Below are 16,217 nucleotides of genomic sequence, written 5' to 3' on the forward strand. Positions count from 1 at the left end.
AATGTTTTTCATGGAGGCCAGGTTTATTTATGTCCCTTATAATAGAATTCCCATAACGTTTAAACATTTTATTCTGGAAAACTCCAAACAGAGAAGTAGAAAGAATAGTAGTACAATGAACCCTTGTGTATTTATCATCTAGATGCAACAATTAACAGCATCTTGACAGTCTTCTTTTTACCTATCTTCATCCTCCTCAGCTTTGTTTTTTGTAGCATTTTGAAGCAAATCCTGGATATTCTATTACTTCACTTATAAATACCTTAATCATTTGTAGAATTTTTCTTGTTCATCTAAAGCTATTTATTGAGTTTTTTCTGTTTTTCCTGGCATTAAGTGGTTCTAATAAGTCAGAACAAGACCTGCATTAAAATCAGATAATCTATGTGAAGTATCCAGCACAGTGGTATACACAGAATAGGCCCTTTCCCTTCTATTGTGCAAGGCTTTAAATTTTAAAAATTAGGGAAAAAATATTTCCCTAATATTATAAAACATCTAACTAATGCTCAAAGTGTCACTGATTTTCTCATAATTTCTTTTTATAGTTCGAACTAGGATCTACATGAAGTCTATAGATCACAATTGGTGGATATATCTTAATTTACGAGCTCATCTTTATCTCTTTTCTTTTTTGTTTAAACCTTGCCATTTATTTGTTAAAGAAAGTAGGTTGTTTGACCCTTAGAATTATCTACATAGTATAGTTTAATATGCTCCTCTGTCTTGTATTTCTTATAAACTAGAGCTAGAGCTCATCAGAATCAGGTTGATTTTTGGCAAGACCATGTCGTAAGAGGTTTGTATGTTTCCATCTAGAGACACCACATGTCTGATGGTCTTTCTTTTTGTGATATTAGCAACCACTAGTGGTCATTGTCTAGATTTGTATTTTTTTCTTTATCATTTATTATGTTTTTAGAGTTCATTGACTATAAACAGCAATTTTCTATTTTTCTACATTCAGAAATTTAAATGTAGGCAGTTTTTGTTTGATATGAGCTGTATGTATTCCTTGGTTTTCCAGAAATGCTTACATATTGACCCAGACAAAAGGCCCTTCTGTGCTGAGCTCCTGCACCATGATTTCTTTCATATGGATGGATTTGCTGAGAGGTATAGTACTGGCTCATGTTTTCTGGGGTGTCCCAACCTAGAGTTAAAGTAAAGGTATTTCTCTTATTTCTATACACACCCGCTTGTATACAGTCTCAAATATTGACCACCCTACCTCTATTCAGCCTTAGCAATAATGCAGTTCCTAGGAGTGGTCCCCCGCGTTCACTGAATTAGGGGTCTAGGTTGACATGAAGCAGTTACATCCTGCTTTTCTTTCTGTCTCCCTGTGGTGACATCTACCACTCAGGTCACTGATTTGTGTGTTGCTACGAGTTCGTGTTCCCATCGTTTTGGGTACTGATGCATTTCCAAAGGTACCATCTCCTGTTGCCACTGTACCCACATCACACCCGGTCATGTGACACTATTGCCAGTGCTGTGCTGGGACCTGGATGTGCCAAACTTGTGAGTGCCAGAGCTGCCGGTGCGGTCTCTTGTGCTGTCTCAGCTGCGGGCATCAGTGCAGCTAACAAAACCAAGAATAGTGAGATGAGTGGCAATGACAATGCTTGACATTTCTACCAATCCATTTAGTGTTTAGCTTAATGAAAGATACCTCAGTTCTCATATTGCATCTGCGTTCAATTAGTTGTGTTAGGTTGTTTTGATTGAGATCTACAAATAAACCTTGGCCTCACATATATATGCAGTTGGAAAACGGAAGAGTATTTTAATAGCCCTTTTAGATAATTGTGGGTATTCTTTATTGAGTCCATGACCTAAATTTTGATACTATGCCAAAACTTGGCAGTAGTAGTTCTTAAGGGTTGGTTGCATTGTGGAGTCTGAAACATATCAGTGAGCTTTCCGTACCCTGTTACATTAAAATCCATTTATCTATCTTCTTGCACTTTGAATAGAGCTTTTAGCCATGTGTGTTTTTGTGGTATCATTGTTAGTCATTTGGAAAATACTGTTTTGCTAAATAATGCAGATCTTTAAAATGGTGACACATTTCATTATATAGTATCAAAAAGTCACATTCTCTCTCATCAGAAAAGTCTTTTTAAGTATTGGGAATCGGCTACAGTCACACTAGTGCACACAAGTTTAACAGAATTGTAATTTTGCATAAAAATGTGATTTTTATCGTCAACACAAATGCTGTCAGTTGTTTTCCTTTGCTCATTTTTTAAAAGTAAATGTTGCAGAATACTCCAAGTCTGAATAACTGTAGTCTTCTGTCATCCTTTCTTTCAAGTAAAAAATGTTGCACGAAAGAAGTGGCTAGTTTAGTTTGTATCTCAAACAATAACACAGTTCCTTTCCCTAAGACAGCCACTGCACTTCGGTTCGTAGCGGGGTGCTTCATGCACATTCCCTTCTTTCACACAGAATATGAAAAAAGACTTGTGTTCAAAGGTTTTGAAAATTAATACTTCTTTATTATTTCATAAGGGACGTTCTTAAGCAAAACTGCCTTTGTTTTTTTAAACTGAGAATGTGCGTATGAATATGAAGAACGCCATAACTGTTAGTACAGTTTGGTGCCATTGCTTTAATTCTTGGTAAGGTGCCAGCGGTTTCACCATTGCTTTTTACACCATCAGTGCCAGTGTTAATGTAGAGGAAAAGCAGTCATCTTCCTATTAAGGTAAAGAATAGCTTTGACCTTGTGAACCTCCTGAAAAGTTCTCAGGGATTCCCAGGGTTCTACAGACTGCCTTTTGAGAACTGCTAATCTAGGCCATACTTTTTCTCATTAAAAGAAAATGTTTTTTAATGTTTGTTTATTTTTGAGAGAGAGAGCCACAGAGTGCGAGTGGGGGAGGGGCAGAGAGAAACACAGAATCCCAAGCAGGCTTCAGCACAGAGCCTGTCAGCACAGAGCCTTACCCGGGGCTCGAACTCACGAACCGTGAGATCATGACCTGAGCCAAAGTCAGACACTTAACTGACTGAGCCACCCAAGTGCCCCAATAATTTTTCTCATTTTAAATAACATAGTCTAGTTTAATACTCAATACAAAAAAAAATCTTGAAAATGAATTTTTTCTAGGTTTATCTGTCTTATACAATTTTATTGTGTTTTAAAAAAAATTTTTTTAATGTTTATTTACTTTTGGGAGAGAGAGAGAGAGAGAGTGAGTGCAAGCAGGGGAGGGACTCAAACTCATGAACCATGAGATCATGACCTGAGCCAAAGTTGGAGGCTTAACACACTGCAGGCACCCCTACAATTTTCTTGTATTGACAAATGTATTTTTATGTAGGTTTTCTCAGGAACTACAGTTAAAAGTACAGAAAGATGCCAGAAATATTTCTTTATCTAAAAAATCTCAAAGCAGAAAGAAGGAAAAGGAAAAAGGTGATTCCTTAGGCGAAGATAGAAAAATGCTTGTGGTACAGGTAAATGTCCATGTTTTCATGTGTATTAAATTTTAAATGTAATATGTCCTTTTATTTTTGGAGGAAAATAAATGAATATAAAAAAAGAGGTTTTCTGAGCAGTGAGCAAGTTGTTAACTTTTAGCTTAGTTGTAAAAATGTACCTTCTCTAAAGACATTACCTTTTGAAAAACTGTCTTAACATATCGTGTTTTGAGTGCCTACTGTGTACCAGGGTGTGTATCAGACTGTGCAGTAGGTCTTGTCAGGAAGTCATACTTATCTAAGAACATTTAGACCCATGTACTCACATATAAACACATGGACACAAACACATGCATGTATCATTTTTTCCCTTAAATGATATGAGAGAAAAGTATCATTTAATTTTTTTTGTATAAAGTAGAGCACTTTAAAATTGAGATTTGGGTATTTAATTTATTTGAAGTTTACATTTTCATGTTGGTTACCTAGAATCTGTTCTTGGTAAGGTAATTCCAATTCATCAACAATCCACTCACATTTTTTCAAATGAACCAAAAGAAGAAGGCAGTTCTCAGTTTTGTATTTCCTGACTTTAGATATATAAGAACAAAAGTAGTGATACTTAATTTCTCTTTCACATTTTTCTACTGAAATATATATAAATTTGATATATGTATGTATCATATTCACCTGATATATAGCAGAGCTATTGCATTTCTATTCAAAATAAATGTCTGACCAAGAATCCTGGGTGTAATTTTAATTCCATAGATAGAATAAAGAAAACAGGGGCACGAGAAGGTGATATTTATGGAATTCTGCAGTAGTTGATGAGTTCTTTACAGGAAGAGGTAATTTTTCATTCTCCTCAGATCATTAATGTTGTTAACATTTTTATTAATGGTCAGGATACCAATGCTGATCCCAAAATTAAAGATTCTAAAGTGTTCAAAATAAAAGGGCCAAAACCGGACGGAGAAAAAGTTGAAAAAGTCAGTCGAGCTTCAAATGCGAGCTGTCTCCCTGACAGTGGGATGAGCCGCATCACAACCGTGCCTTCTACGAGCCTCAGAGATTGCAGCAACGGAAGCGTGGATCACACCAGAAATCTAGGCGTGGCAATTCCCCCACTTGCGCACAATCATTCCACGGTGGCTCCCGGTGTTAATTCTGGAATGGTGAATATCCCAGGAGTTCAGAGTCACAGGTATGAATGAGAAAAATAAGAACAAAATGTTGTTTCAGGGTATGTCTGCAAATTGCGAGTGTTAATCGATGCAGCCACATTCTACTTTCGGGCTTCTGGGTGCCTTTCATTCTTGTAAGCGTTCTGTTTCAAAATGCTTTTGGCCTATGTAATGAAAGTTATTAGCATTTGATAAAAAAAAAAAAAAAACATTCACCTGAGTCTTAAGAAAGTGGATTGTACTCTGTAAAGTGAAGAGGGTCTATAACTATTTATTCTAAAAATGTGAAAGGAGGTTATCATAATAAAAGAAATAATTGGTTTTGGGCGTCTGCTGCTACATGGTATGGCTGTGGGTATTTGGTGGTACAAAGAAGCTCATTTGGGGAATTTTGCTGAAAGAAAAGTAATTTATTTGTTTGGACTTGGGAGTGAGGTGGGAGGCATGAGGGTAGTGGTAAAGGACAGAACGTTTCACCAGAATTATGTGCATTGTATGATTATGAATAGGCATTAAATGCTGATTAAACTGCATGTCACTTAGTTTTGTGTTATTTGGTTTTGGTTTTGTGCTTGAAAAAAATAGTTACTGCTGGTTCTAACTTAAATTTGTTGTTGTTGTTGTTGTTGCAGAGTGGATGAGAAAACCAAGAAGTATTGCATTCCATTTGTGAAACCACATAAACATTCTCCATCAGGCATTTATAATATTAATGTGACCACATCAGTAAGTGAACTGTTACTCCCATGATAGAAGAGCAAGCATTAGTCATTTCTAGACTTCTATTAATGTTAAATATAATAGTGAAGAACTGGGAATCTTATTTGGAGACATATCATAAAGGGGAACCTTAATTGTACATGTATCATCCCAACCTGTCACAATCATAAATGTGAAAGTCTTAAAGTTTAAGTTTTGTAAGTCTAGATGTTTAAATATATTATTTAAATGACATGTTTTAATTTTTTTAGTAACAGTAAATTTTCTTAATACTTGGTGATCAGTTCTTTTTTGGAGTAGGTGACAAGATAAATTGTTGTATCTCACATAAGATTTTTGGTGAAAGTATTCTAGGGGTGCCTGGGTGGCTCAGTCAGTTAAGTGTCTGACTCTTGATTTCGGCTCAGGTTATGGTCTCATGGTTTGTGGGTTCAAGCCCTGCACTGGGCACTGACAGTCAGAGCCTGCTTGGGATTCTCTCTCTCCCTCCCTCTCTCTTTGCCCCTCCCTTGCTCATGCTCTATCTCTCTCTCAAAATATATAAATAAACATTTTTTTAAAAAAAGAAAGTATTCTATGTATTCATTTAATAAATATTTATTGATAACTTATTATGAGACACTGGAGATGAATCAATCAATCTCTCTCTTCAAGGAGCTCATGGTCTAGTAGAAGATCAACAAATTAAAACAGTGTCAGATTATAAGAATGGCAGCATGTACAAGGCTCAGAGGTTTTCTGAAGGTTCAGAGGAGTGTTACTTTGCTTAACGTAACTGCCAGAATGCTTCTTTTTAAAGTTAACTTAAATCATCATCACTTTTCCATTGACTGGTCATCTCTGAGTCAAGACCAAAATCCTAACAGGGCTTGTAAGTCCCTGATTGACCCAGGTCCCCATCCCTCTTATTCCACCCCTGGCTACTCTCTCTCTCTCTCTCTCTTTTTTTTTTTTTTTTTTTTTTGAAATTTTACTTGTTTTTAATGTTTATTTATTTATTTTGAGAGAGAGAGAGAGAGAGTAAGAACGTGAGCAGGGGAGGGGCAGAGAGAGAGGGGGGAGAGACACAATCCCAAGCAGTCTCTCGTGCAGAGCCCAATGTGGGACTCCATCTCACATTGGGATCATGTGAGATCATGACCCAAGCAGAAATCAAGAGTCAGATGCTTAACTGCCTAAGCCACCCAGGTGCCCCTGGCCTCTCTTACTCTTGGTCAATCTATTGCAACCCACTGATTTCCTTGTATTCCTTGAACCTGGCCAGACATGCTCCTATATTTGGGCTTTTGCACTTATTTCCTGTGCTTTAGAACATTCCTTCCCCCAGATAATCCAAAGAATTTGCTTCTTCTCCTCCTTGGCTTACATGAAGCCTTATTGTGAGGTCTTCCCTAGTATTAGAACTCATTTTGTCTCACATTACTCTCTTTTCTCTCTCCTGGCTTAATTTTTTTCCATTACATACACCTACCAGCCTCTATATTTGCTTATTTATATATTGTCTGTCTCCCGAACTAGAATGTACATTTCCAAGGTAGGAATATGTGCTCTGTTTTCCTTACAGCTCTACCCCACACCTAGAACATGTCTAGCACCATAGAAAATGCTTACAGAATGTGGTGAATGAACTCTTGTGCCAGGGAATGGAGGTGTGGATGTATTCCCAAAGAGTATTTTTCTCTCAAATTTCCCTTGTCTACCCTTCTCGTTATCCTCAGAGCTGAACAAGAGTAGCCTTCTTTTCATGTCTCTCATGATTTGGGCATTACATTTGCTTTTCTTTTAATTATTCTTGGCCCACGATTTCTGTATCCACAGTACTTTCCTTTTTTTAATACCCTACTGATTTCTTTGTAGATATTTTTGTGTTTTACATTCTTGATCTGCTTTGGAGGATTACTTTGATCAGCAAGGCTTTCAGAGTAGCTGGCTCAAAAGCACTTTGCTGGAATTGATATCAGCCTTCTTTCAGGCATTGTATAATCAAAACTGGCTGTCAGTTTTAGATCTTATTTCTGTTTATCCTTATTTTTAAGAGGCTGTCAAGAAAAGAGGTAGAGATTAATGGGAAGAAGACACACTTGAGTCTTAATGAAAATTATTGGAGGCAGAACTTTGCCTAAACTTTCTACAACACCTAGGTTGAAGACCAACCTGAGGTCTGAACTTACTATTTTTTGGACATGCAGATAGGTTTTTTTAAACTAATTATTTTATAACTAATTTGAACCAAGAGTCTTAGCACTTACTCTATTAAAAGAACAAGCAGAAAATTCCAAATAAAGAAACTCAAAATCTCATTACAGGACTTCTGAAGTTTTGTGTTATTCTTGAATTCCTAAATTTTAGGATATCAATATAGTAGTTACAAAAGAGGCAAGCCCAGCTTACCTGAAGGCTAATTCACTTGTGTTAATCATTCTGATCTTAGGTCCCAAGTGAAAAGAGCCTACTTCAGGCAAATAAGAAAAGAAGGGAATACTCAAAGACAGATGTCCGTTTGCCTGAACTGAACTATAATCATCTCCCTGAACTAAGAGCCTTGGAAGGCGTAGGTATGTATAATGCTTTTACTTTTCAGCCTTTTTGTTTATATTATTTAAAATTTATGTTACATTGGAATACCTGCTGGCTCAGTCAGTGGAGCATGTGACTCTTGATCTCAGGGTTGTAAGTTTGAGTCCTATGTTAAGTGTAGAGATTACTTAAAAATAAAATCTTAAAAAATAAATAAAATGTATGTTAAGTAAACTAAAAAAATATTAAAAGTAAAAAATTGTAGTAACTTTATGTATTTCCATATGTAAATATTTACAGACTTATGTATGTAAATATGTACACTAAGTATATACTGAGGGACAGCTATAGAATGTGGAAAACTAATACAAATGTCTAATTTTTAAATGTGTTTGTGGTTATTTTTATCTAGCTCGAAATTCCAGGTTAATAAGGAAAGAGAACAAAAATCTCTCAGAATCTCGAATTCCTTCTCTGGCCACTATTGACTTGCACGCCCCCAGTATTGGATTACATCAGGTACAGAAATACTTTATAGGTTAGATAGAATTTGGGTCTCATGTCCTTATTAAAGCATCTTAGGGAAAGCTCACTCTTAAGGATTGGGCAGGTTTATTGGTGGGATCCATACAATTTTGTTTGTCAAAGTTTTTCTTACTGTTCATTGCACTTAGTACCTTTATTACATGTATACTTATATAGACATTTTCCAGCTTACCGTCATCAGTTTTTTATAGATTAAAATTATGTGTGTGTGTGTGTGTGTGTGTGTGTGTGTGTGTGTGTAGCCTAGCTATGGCTTTTATATAACTTTTGTGGTAACTCATAGTATTTCACTGAGTTAACCCCAAAGCTATAACCTATCTTCCACTCTTTGAATTGCCTATATCCTTTTAAAATGTATCCTCTATTTGACACGTTTCCCCAAGACTATCTACTTTGTGCATGTTAAAGACTTGCTATTCTATATATAATTATTTTTCTATAATTTCTCTTAATTCTACAGAATATTTATGTTTCTGCTGCTTTAATAACAGTCCTATCACTCATTTTTACATTAAGAAAACTCGCAAACTTTTAAATTCCCTGAGCCAACCATAACTGGGTATAAACTTTGGATATGCATCATTGTACTTACAGATTTCTCACCTCTCCTTGATGCTAGGCAACTTTTGTTTTGGAATTTAAGTCTCCATCCTCATTTAAGTATTGCCTCCATATCTATGTGGATGGTTTTTTCTACTACTATGCCTTAAATAGTTTGGTAGAGCTCAATCAACAAGGGAAATTATGTTGTTGAGGGCAACAAATTACAGAGGCAGTTACACAGTGACCCTGAGAAAAAGGTTTTTTGACTGCTATTACTTTGCCTTATCTCTTGTTAACAATTTCTGCAGCAATATAATCAAAGCTAAATAAATTCCTGTTGCATGAAGATTAATTACCATCACAAATTTTACTTTTAGGAACTATAGTATCTCAATAAATTCCTTGTACATGTCTAAAATTTAATGTGGATTTTAAAGGTGCAGGATTTTTCACTTGCTGTCTGTGAGGGTACTATTGTTCAAAACCACTTTTCAGGGTTCACATAACCAAATCTTGTCTCATGAAATAGAAGAAAGGCTTTGGCAGCCTTCATACGTCAGTATTTTTATTTGGTTGATTTGAACTATTCCTTTGATATTTATAAACTTGTTCTGCATTTTTACTCTTAGTTTATTTGTTCATTTCCCAGTTGTATTTAAAATACAATAAAGGAGAAAGTAGGTGTAGTGAAAAACACAAATCAACACCAAAATAACATGAGTTTATATGTGGAAGATGTCAGTGGGAAGAGAAACAGCGAGAGACTGAAAGCAAAAGGCTTTCTGGCAGAAGCTGTGACTTGCCTTGCACTCTTACGTTATGGTATGGATCAATACGTTGAGCTTCATTTTGTTTCTGTGCATAACACAAACATTTTCACATTTATAAAAGTCTATTATGTACCTTCTGGAACACCCGTAAGATAGGTTTTTGTAAGTAAAGTATTGCATAACCTGTGGACTCTGTCTCCACTTGTCCACCTCCTGCACACTTACACACATATACTTCTATGTGTATGTATCTACATATTTTTTCTCTAAGTGGTGTTTAAGCATCATCTCACAAATTTTGATGTGTTGTGTTTTTCATTATTGCTCAGTCCAAACATTTTCTTAGTTCCCTTGTAATTTCTTCTTTAACCCAGGAATTATTTAGAAACATGTTGTTTAGTAGTTATTTAGCATTTCCTTAGATATTTTATTATTATTGATTTGTAATTTAATTCCATATGGTCAGAGAATATACTGTGTATGATTTTGATTATTTTAGATTCATTGAGATATGTTTTATGGCTCAGCAGATGGTCTATCATGGCGAATGAACCTTGTTTCCTTGAAAATAATGTATATTCTTCAGTCGTTAGACATAGCCTACTACAAATGCGAAATTAGATTAAGGTGGTTGGTAGTATTCTTCAGATCTTCTATATCCTTAATGATTTTTTTGTTTGGTTCTATCAGTTCTTGAAAGAGTGCTGTCAAAATCTTTCACTGACTGTGGAATTATTTATTTTTCTCTTATATCTGTTTATTTTTGTTTCCTGTATTTTAAATCTCTATTATTAGGTACATACACACTTATAATAGTTTTTGTCTTCCTGATATATTATCACTTTTATCATTAGAAAATGCCTCTCTTTATCACTTGTGGTGCTCTGTGCCATGAAACCAATTTTATTTGAGATTAAAATAGCCACTCGAGCCTACTTATTTGTCTCCATGGTTTATCTTTTTACTTTTATACTATCTGTTTCTTGTTGTTGTTGTTGTTGTTTTAATGTACAACATTTCATAGAAGTAGGGTCTTTCTTTTGTATCCATTTTGTCAATTCCAATTCTGTTCATTGGAATGTGTTTCCTATTACAGCTAGTAAACTTCTACCAACTTACTGTCTCACAATTTACTGTCTCACAATTTCCATGGGTCAGAAGCCTAGGAATAGCTTCTTCTCCCCTTGAGTCTCACAGACCCCAAATCAAGATGTCAGCGGGACTGCATTTCTTTCTGGAGACTCTAGGGGAGAATCTATTTCCAGGCCCGCTCAGATTGTCAGCAGAATTGAGTTTCATGAGGTTGTGGGACTGAGGTCCCTGTTTCTTTTCTGGCTGACACCTGGGGGATGCTGTCAGCTTCTAGAGGCTGACCACATTCCTTGGCTCATGGTCTAGTTCTGCCATCTACAAAGCTAGTAATAGTGATCAAATCCTTCTTACTCTTTGACCCTCCCTTACCTCCCCTTCTGCCTCATCTCTGACTTCCTCTTCTGCTTTTAAGAGGGATGTGATTGGCCTTGCAGGCCTACATTGCACCTGCCAGGATAATCTTTCTATCTTAGAGTCACCTGATTAGTAACATTAATTCCACGTGCAAAGTTGCTTCACAGCAGTAGCTACAATAGTTTGATTGACTAACCAGGTGATATCTTTAGAATTCTGCCTGCTAGTAAATACTTAGGCCATTAACATTGAATGTGATTATTGATATATCTGGATCGAGCTCTGTTTATATGTATGTGTATATAACAAATATATACATATATATAACAAATACATATATATATAACAAATATATATATATATATTTGTTGTTGTTTGTTTATTCCTTTGTTTTCCCTTTTTAGTCTTCTTTTGTATTTGAATATTTTTGGGATTGGCTTTTGGGTATATTTCTTGGTATTATTTTTTTTAGTGATTACTCTAGGGATTGCAATATATATTAACTAACCTTCCACAGTCTACTTAGAGTAAATATTGTACCACTTGTAAAATGTAGTGGTAAGCATATGTCCTTTTACTTCAACCTGGACTTTATGTTAGAATTCTTTGTCTTATTTACATACACCGAAAACCCCACTACATTGTCATATATTTTGCTCTAAATAGTCATAGATATTTTAAGCAATTTATGGAAATAAGTAGTCTTCTATATTTACCTAACTACCTGCTGTTTCTGTTGTTCTTCCTTTCTTTCTTAAAGATTATACTTTTATTCTTTGGTATCATTTTTCTTTAGCTTGAAAAACTTCCTTTAGCATTTCTTCCAGAGCAAGTCTGATGGGTGACAAACTCTTAGTTTTCCTTCATTTGAGAATGACTTTATTTTGCCTTCATCCCTTAAATATATTTTCAATGGATATAGAATATGAGTTGGTAGGTTTTTAAAAACTTTTTTCTCCCAGGACTATAAGGACATCATTCCTCTGTCTTCTGATCTCTCTGATTTCTATCAGAATGTGGGACATTCTTAGGCATTTGAATTGTTCATCTGTATGTAATGTTTCATTTTTCTCTAGCTCTTTTCAAGATTTTATCCTCATCGTTTTGTGTTCATTAGTTTTAATAAGATGTGTCTAAGCATAGTTTTCTTTGTATCCTGTTTGGCATTTGCTGAACTTCTTGATTTGAAAACCTTCTTCTTTTGCCAAATTTGGAAGTTTTTGGTCATTATTTCTTCAAAAATTTTTTTCTGCCATAATTTCTCTCTCTTTTTTTTTTCTGAGAGTCCAGTGACATAGATATTAGACTTTTTGTTATTTTCTACAAGTTCCTGAGACTCTGCTTTCTTTAATCTTTTTTTTTTCTTTTTTTTATCTTGGCTCTTCACATTAGGTAATTCCTATTGATTTATCTTTAAGTTCTTCGATTCTTTACCTTGTTGTTTCCCTTCTGCTATTAAGCCCATCCAGGGAGATATTTAAATTTCAGATGCTGTTTTATGTATGTATGTATGTATGTATGTATGTATGTATGTATGTATGTATTTAGAGAGTATATGAGCGGGGAGGGGCAGAGAGAGGGGGAGAGAGAGAATCCCAAACAGGCTCTGCCCTGACAGCACAGAGCCCAATGCAGGGCTAGATCCCACAAACCGTGAGATCATGACCTGAGCTGAAACCAAGAGTTGGATGTTTAACCGACTGAGCCACCTAGGCGCCCCCAGATACTGTATTTTTAAGTCCTAAAATGTCCACTTGGTTCTTTTTTAGGGCTTATATTTCTCTGCTAAGAATTCCTGTTTCTTCATTCATATCGATCCCGAGATGACCCAAATATTGGGACTTTATAAACTTAATTAAGTTATATATGCCTGTATAGCATATATATTTCTGCATCTGTTGATTGCCATTTCCATTGAGAATTGATGACACATTCCTGGATCTTTTTATGGCCAATAACTTTGATTGTATCTTGGAAACTGTTAGTATTAGGTTGTGTAGCCTCCAGGTCCTGTTATAATCCTCTGGAGAATGTGGACGTTTTATTTTAGCAGGCAGTCATTGAAGTTTTGTTCTCACTGCAAATTCTGCCTTATCTCTTGTGAGAAATGTTTCAAATCTCAGTTCTCTAAGTCTTTGATATCGTAGTTTGCATCTGTCCTGTGCTTGTGTGGCTCAGGGGTTAGCTGGAGACTTGTGCAGGTAGTTCAAATCTCAGCTCAGTTCGCCAAGCTGTTGCTGCTCTGGGTTTGGAGCTGCTGCATGCGTGCATGTGTCAGGAGCTGGGCTCAGACTCCCATCAGTCTATACACAGAATTAGGGAGTCCTTGCTCTAGTTCTGTTTGCTCCAGGACCAACCCACCCCCATACTTTGTGGCTTGCAGGGTTTCTCTGGGATAACAAGGGAGTTTCTTTCAGACTTTTAGCTTTTTGTACTTCTTCACTACTCTGAGACTAGGGCCTGCCTTTTGGGCAAAGTCACAGGAGCAAAAAATAAACAAAATTGGAAACCTACCCCCCATGTGAGGGATCACATTTCCAACTTTTGACCCCTCTCCTTAATCTCCAGTTGTTTTGCATATTTTTCCTAAAGGGTTTTTTGTTTGTTTGTTTGTTTGTTTGTTTGTAATAAGTAGGAGAGATGGGTTGTAGTGGGTTTACACTACCTTGGCACATCAGAAGCATCTTTTTAACACACGTATCACCAAAGAGGTCAAAGAATAACAGCCTCTTACTTCATCATCGTCTTCTGTGCAAGCAGCTTGCGCTATGAATGGTTAATTATAAACACCTGATACTTGAACAACAAGAATTGGGATTTTCAGGGGGGGAGTGAGACTTTTACAATTTTTGAGAATCTTTAATGCTTGATTATTAACTTCTAGGTTTCAGGATCTCCCCTGTTAGATGATTCGGAGGCTGATTTGCCTCGAATGCAACACCAGCACTGAGAGTCATTTTGGTTCTGAACTGGGTATGTCTGGTTTCTCATACTTAATGCAAAGTAAACCTTCCATGGGAGATATTTTGTAGCTTGCTAAAGGCCAAATTCTGCCGTTAAGCATTCTCTAGTGATTGATTCTGTGAGAACACCTGGTAGAGAAAGAATTGTGCCACTTAAAAAAAAAAAGTAGTATTTGTCTTTGGGATGAAATCCCTTTTCATGGAGCTTACAGCTCTTGCCCTTAAACTAATCTCCTGTGTTTTATTGGATACAGTAAGGTGAATTCAGGGTGATGAGTGCAGTGGAAGGATATATACTTATCTCCCTTATCAGTCATTTGCCCTTTGGGCTCGTAAAGCAAGAAAGACGAAATGATTGCTTGGTAATCTTTTTCCCAATAAAGAGGGATCAGCACTATTCTAGATGATTGCCTTCCTTTTTATTTTTATATTTTATTTTTTTGTATTTGTTTCTGATGAACTTTATTATTGTCCTGCTACTCCACCACGGTAAAAAGGGAGCTACAAGCTCCAGGCCTGCACCATGTGTCTGCACAGCAAGAACAGGACCCACCGGCACACGTTCCCACCCCACCGGGGACCTACCCCCAGGAGAAATATGTTACAAATTTTTTTAAAAAGGAAAACAGAGTAAATTAAGAACTCACTTGATTAGGCACCAACAGTGATTTGAAAAATTAAGTGTCAATTTTAAATGGTAACAGGATTGCCTTCCTTTTAAATATAACTGTTTAGTACTAAAAAAATGAAAACCAAAGATCAGACCTTTTGAGTGGCAATTTGGTATGTGACCTCAGACCAGTCACCTAATGTTTAATATCTTATTAACTCTGTAAAATATGATGGTAATAAAATCCCACACTCTCATAAATGTACTGTTGGAATTAATCTGTTAACCTCCACAAAGCATTTATTTAATTTAATTTATTTTTTTTAAATTTACATAAGTTAGTTAGCATATAGTGCAACAATGATTTCAGGAGTAGATTTCCTAATGCCCTTACCTATTTAGCCCATCCCCGCTCCCATCTGTTTGTTCTCCATATTTAAGAGTCTCTTCTGTTTTTATATTATTTTTGCTTCCCTTCCCTTATGGTCATCTGTTTTGTCTCTTAAAGTCCTCATATGGGTGAAGTCATACGATTTTTGTCTTTCTCTGACTAATTTCACTTAGCATAATACCCTCTAGTTCTATCCATGTAGTTGCAAATGGCAATATTTCATTCTTTTTGATTGCCGAGTAATACTCTATTGTGTGTGTGTGTATACATATATATATATACGTATACATATATATATATATATGTATACGTATATATATATACATATATATATATATATATATACATATATCTCCTTTATCCACTCATCCATTGATGGACATTTGGGCTCTTTCCATACTTTGGCTACTGTTGATAGTGCTGCAATAAACATTGGGGTGCATGTACCCCTTCAAAACAGCATACCTGTATCCCTTGGATAAATACCTAGTAGTGCAATTGTGGGTCGTAGGGCAGTTCTATTTTTAATTTTTTGAGGAACCTCCATACTGTTTTCCAGAGTGGCTGCACCATTTTGCATTCCCACCAGCAGTGCAAAAGAGATCCTCTTTCTCCGCATCCTTGCCAACATCTGTTGTTGCCTGAGTTGTTACTGTTAGTCATTCTGACAGCTGTGAGGTGGTATCTCATTCTCCACAAAGCATTTTGAACGTCTGTGACATCAAATGTGAATTTACTATGAAGTGAACAAATCTTAAGTTTTAATTCCTCATTGGTACAGGGCCCTTTCCAGGCGCTGGGAGACGTCTTTGCAATGCACTCGTTATACATACTATATAAACTGTAGCCTCTATAAAACTTGGATCTATTTTGTCAAAACTAATCATTATTTACATAAAAGGAGATGGTGTGCTACACATGACAGCTTTGGTTGATAATTATCCTAAAGGTTTTCTTTAAAATCTTGTTTTTGTTATATACGGTATTAAGTTTTCTTAGACTGTGTAATACTTACAATATTATAAATATATTCAGTGTGAGAAAGCAAGTAAGATATAAATCACTTTCTAGAAAGATTTTTATGTAAACTGT

The 16,217-nt window shown here is 35.9% G+C and overlaps 1 protein-coding gene across 1 annotated transcript in view; it reads left to right on the plus strand.

Moving 5' to 3' along the window:
• The window catches only part of CDKL2 (cyclin dependent kinase like 2), a 51,713-nt gene that overhangs the window by 33,315 nt on the left and 2,181 nt on the right, over window positions 1-16,217 (plus strand). The window contains exons 7-13 of the mRNA XM_007086949.3: window positions 1,028-1,116; window positions 3,333-3,468; window positions 4,341-4,639; window positions 5,252-5,345; window positions 7,771-7,894; window positions 8,269-8,375; window positions 14,046-14,134. Of these exons, the coding sequence (XP_007087011.2) occupies window positions 1,028-1,116; window positions 3,333-3,468; window positions 4,341-4,639; window positions 5,252-5,345; window positions 7,771-7,894; window positions 8,269-8,375; window positions 14,046-14,111 (915 nt within the window). The 3' untranslated portion in view covers window positions 14,112-14,134. The remainder of the gene's footprint in view (window positions 1-1,027; window positions 1,117-3,332; window positions 3,469-4,340; window positions 4,640-5,251; window positions 5,346-7,770; window positions 7,895-8,268; window positions 8,376-14,045; window positions 14,135-16,217) is intronic.

Source organism: Panthera tigris, chromosome B1 (genome assembly GCF_018350195.1).
Source record: "Panthera tigris isolate Pti1 chromosome B1, P.tigris_Pti1_mat1.1, whole genome shotgun sequence".
Taxonomy (NCBI): domain Eukaryota; kingdom Metazoa; phylum Chordata; class Mammalia; order Carnivora; family Felidae; genus Panthera; species Panthera tigris.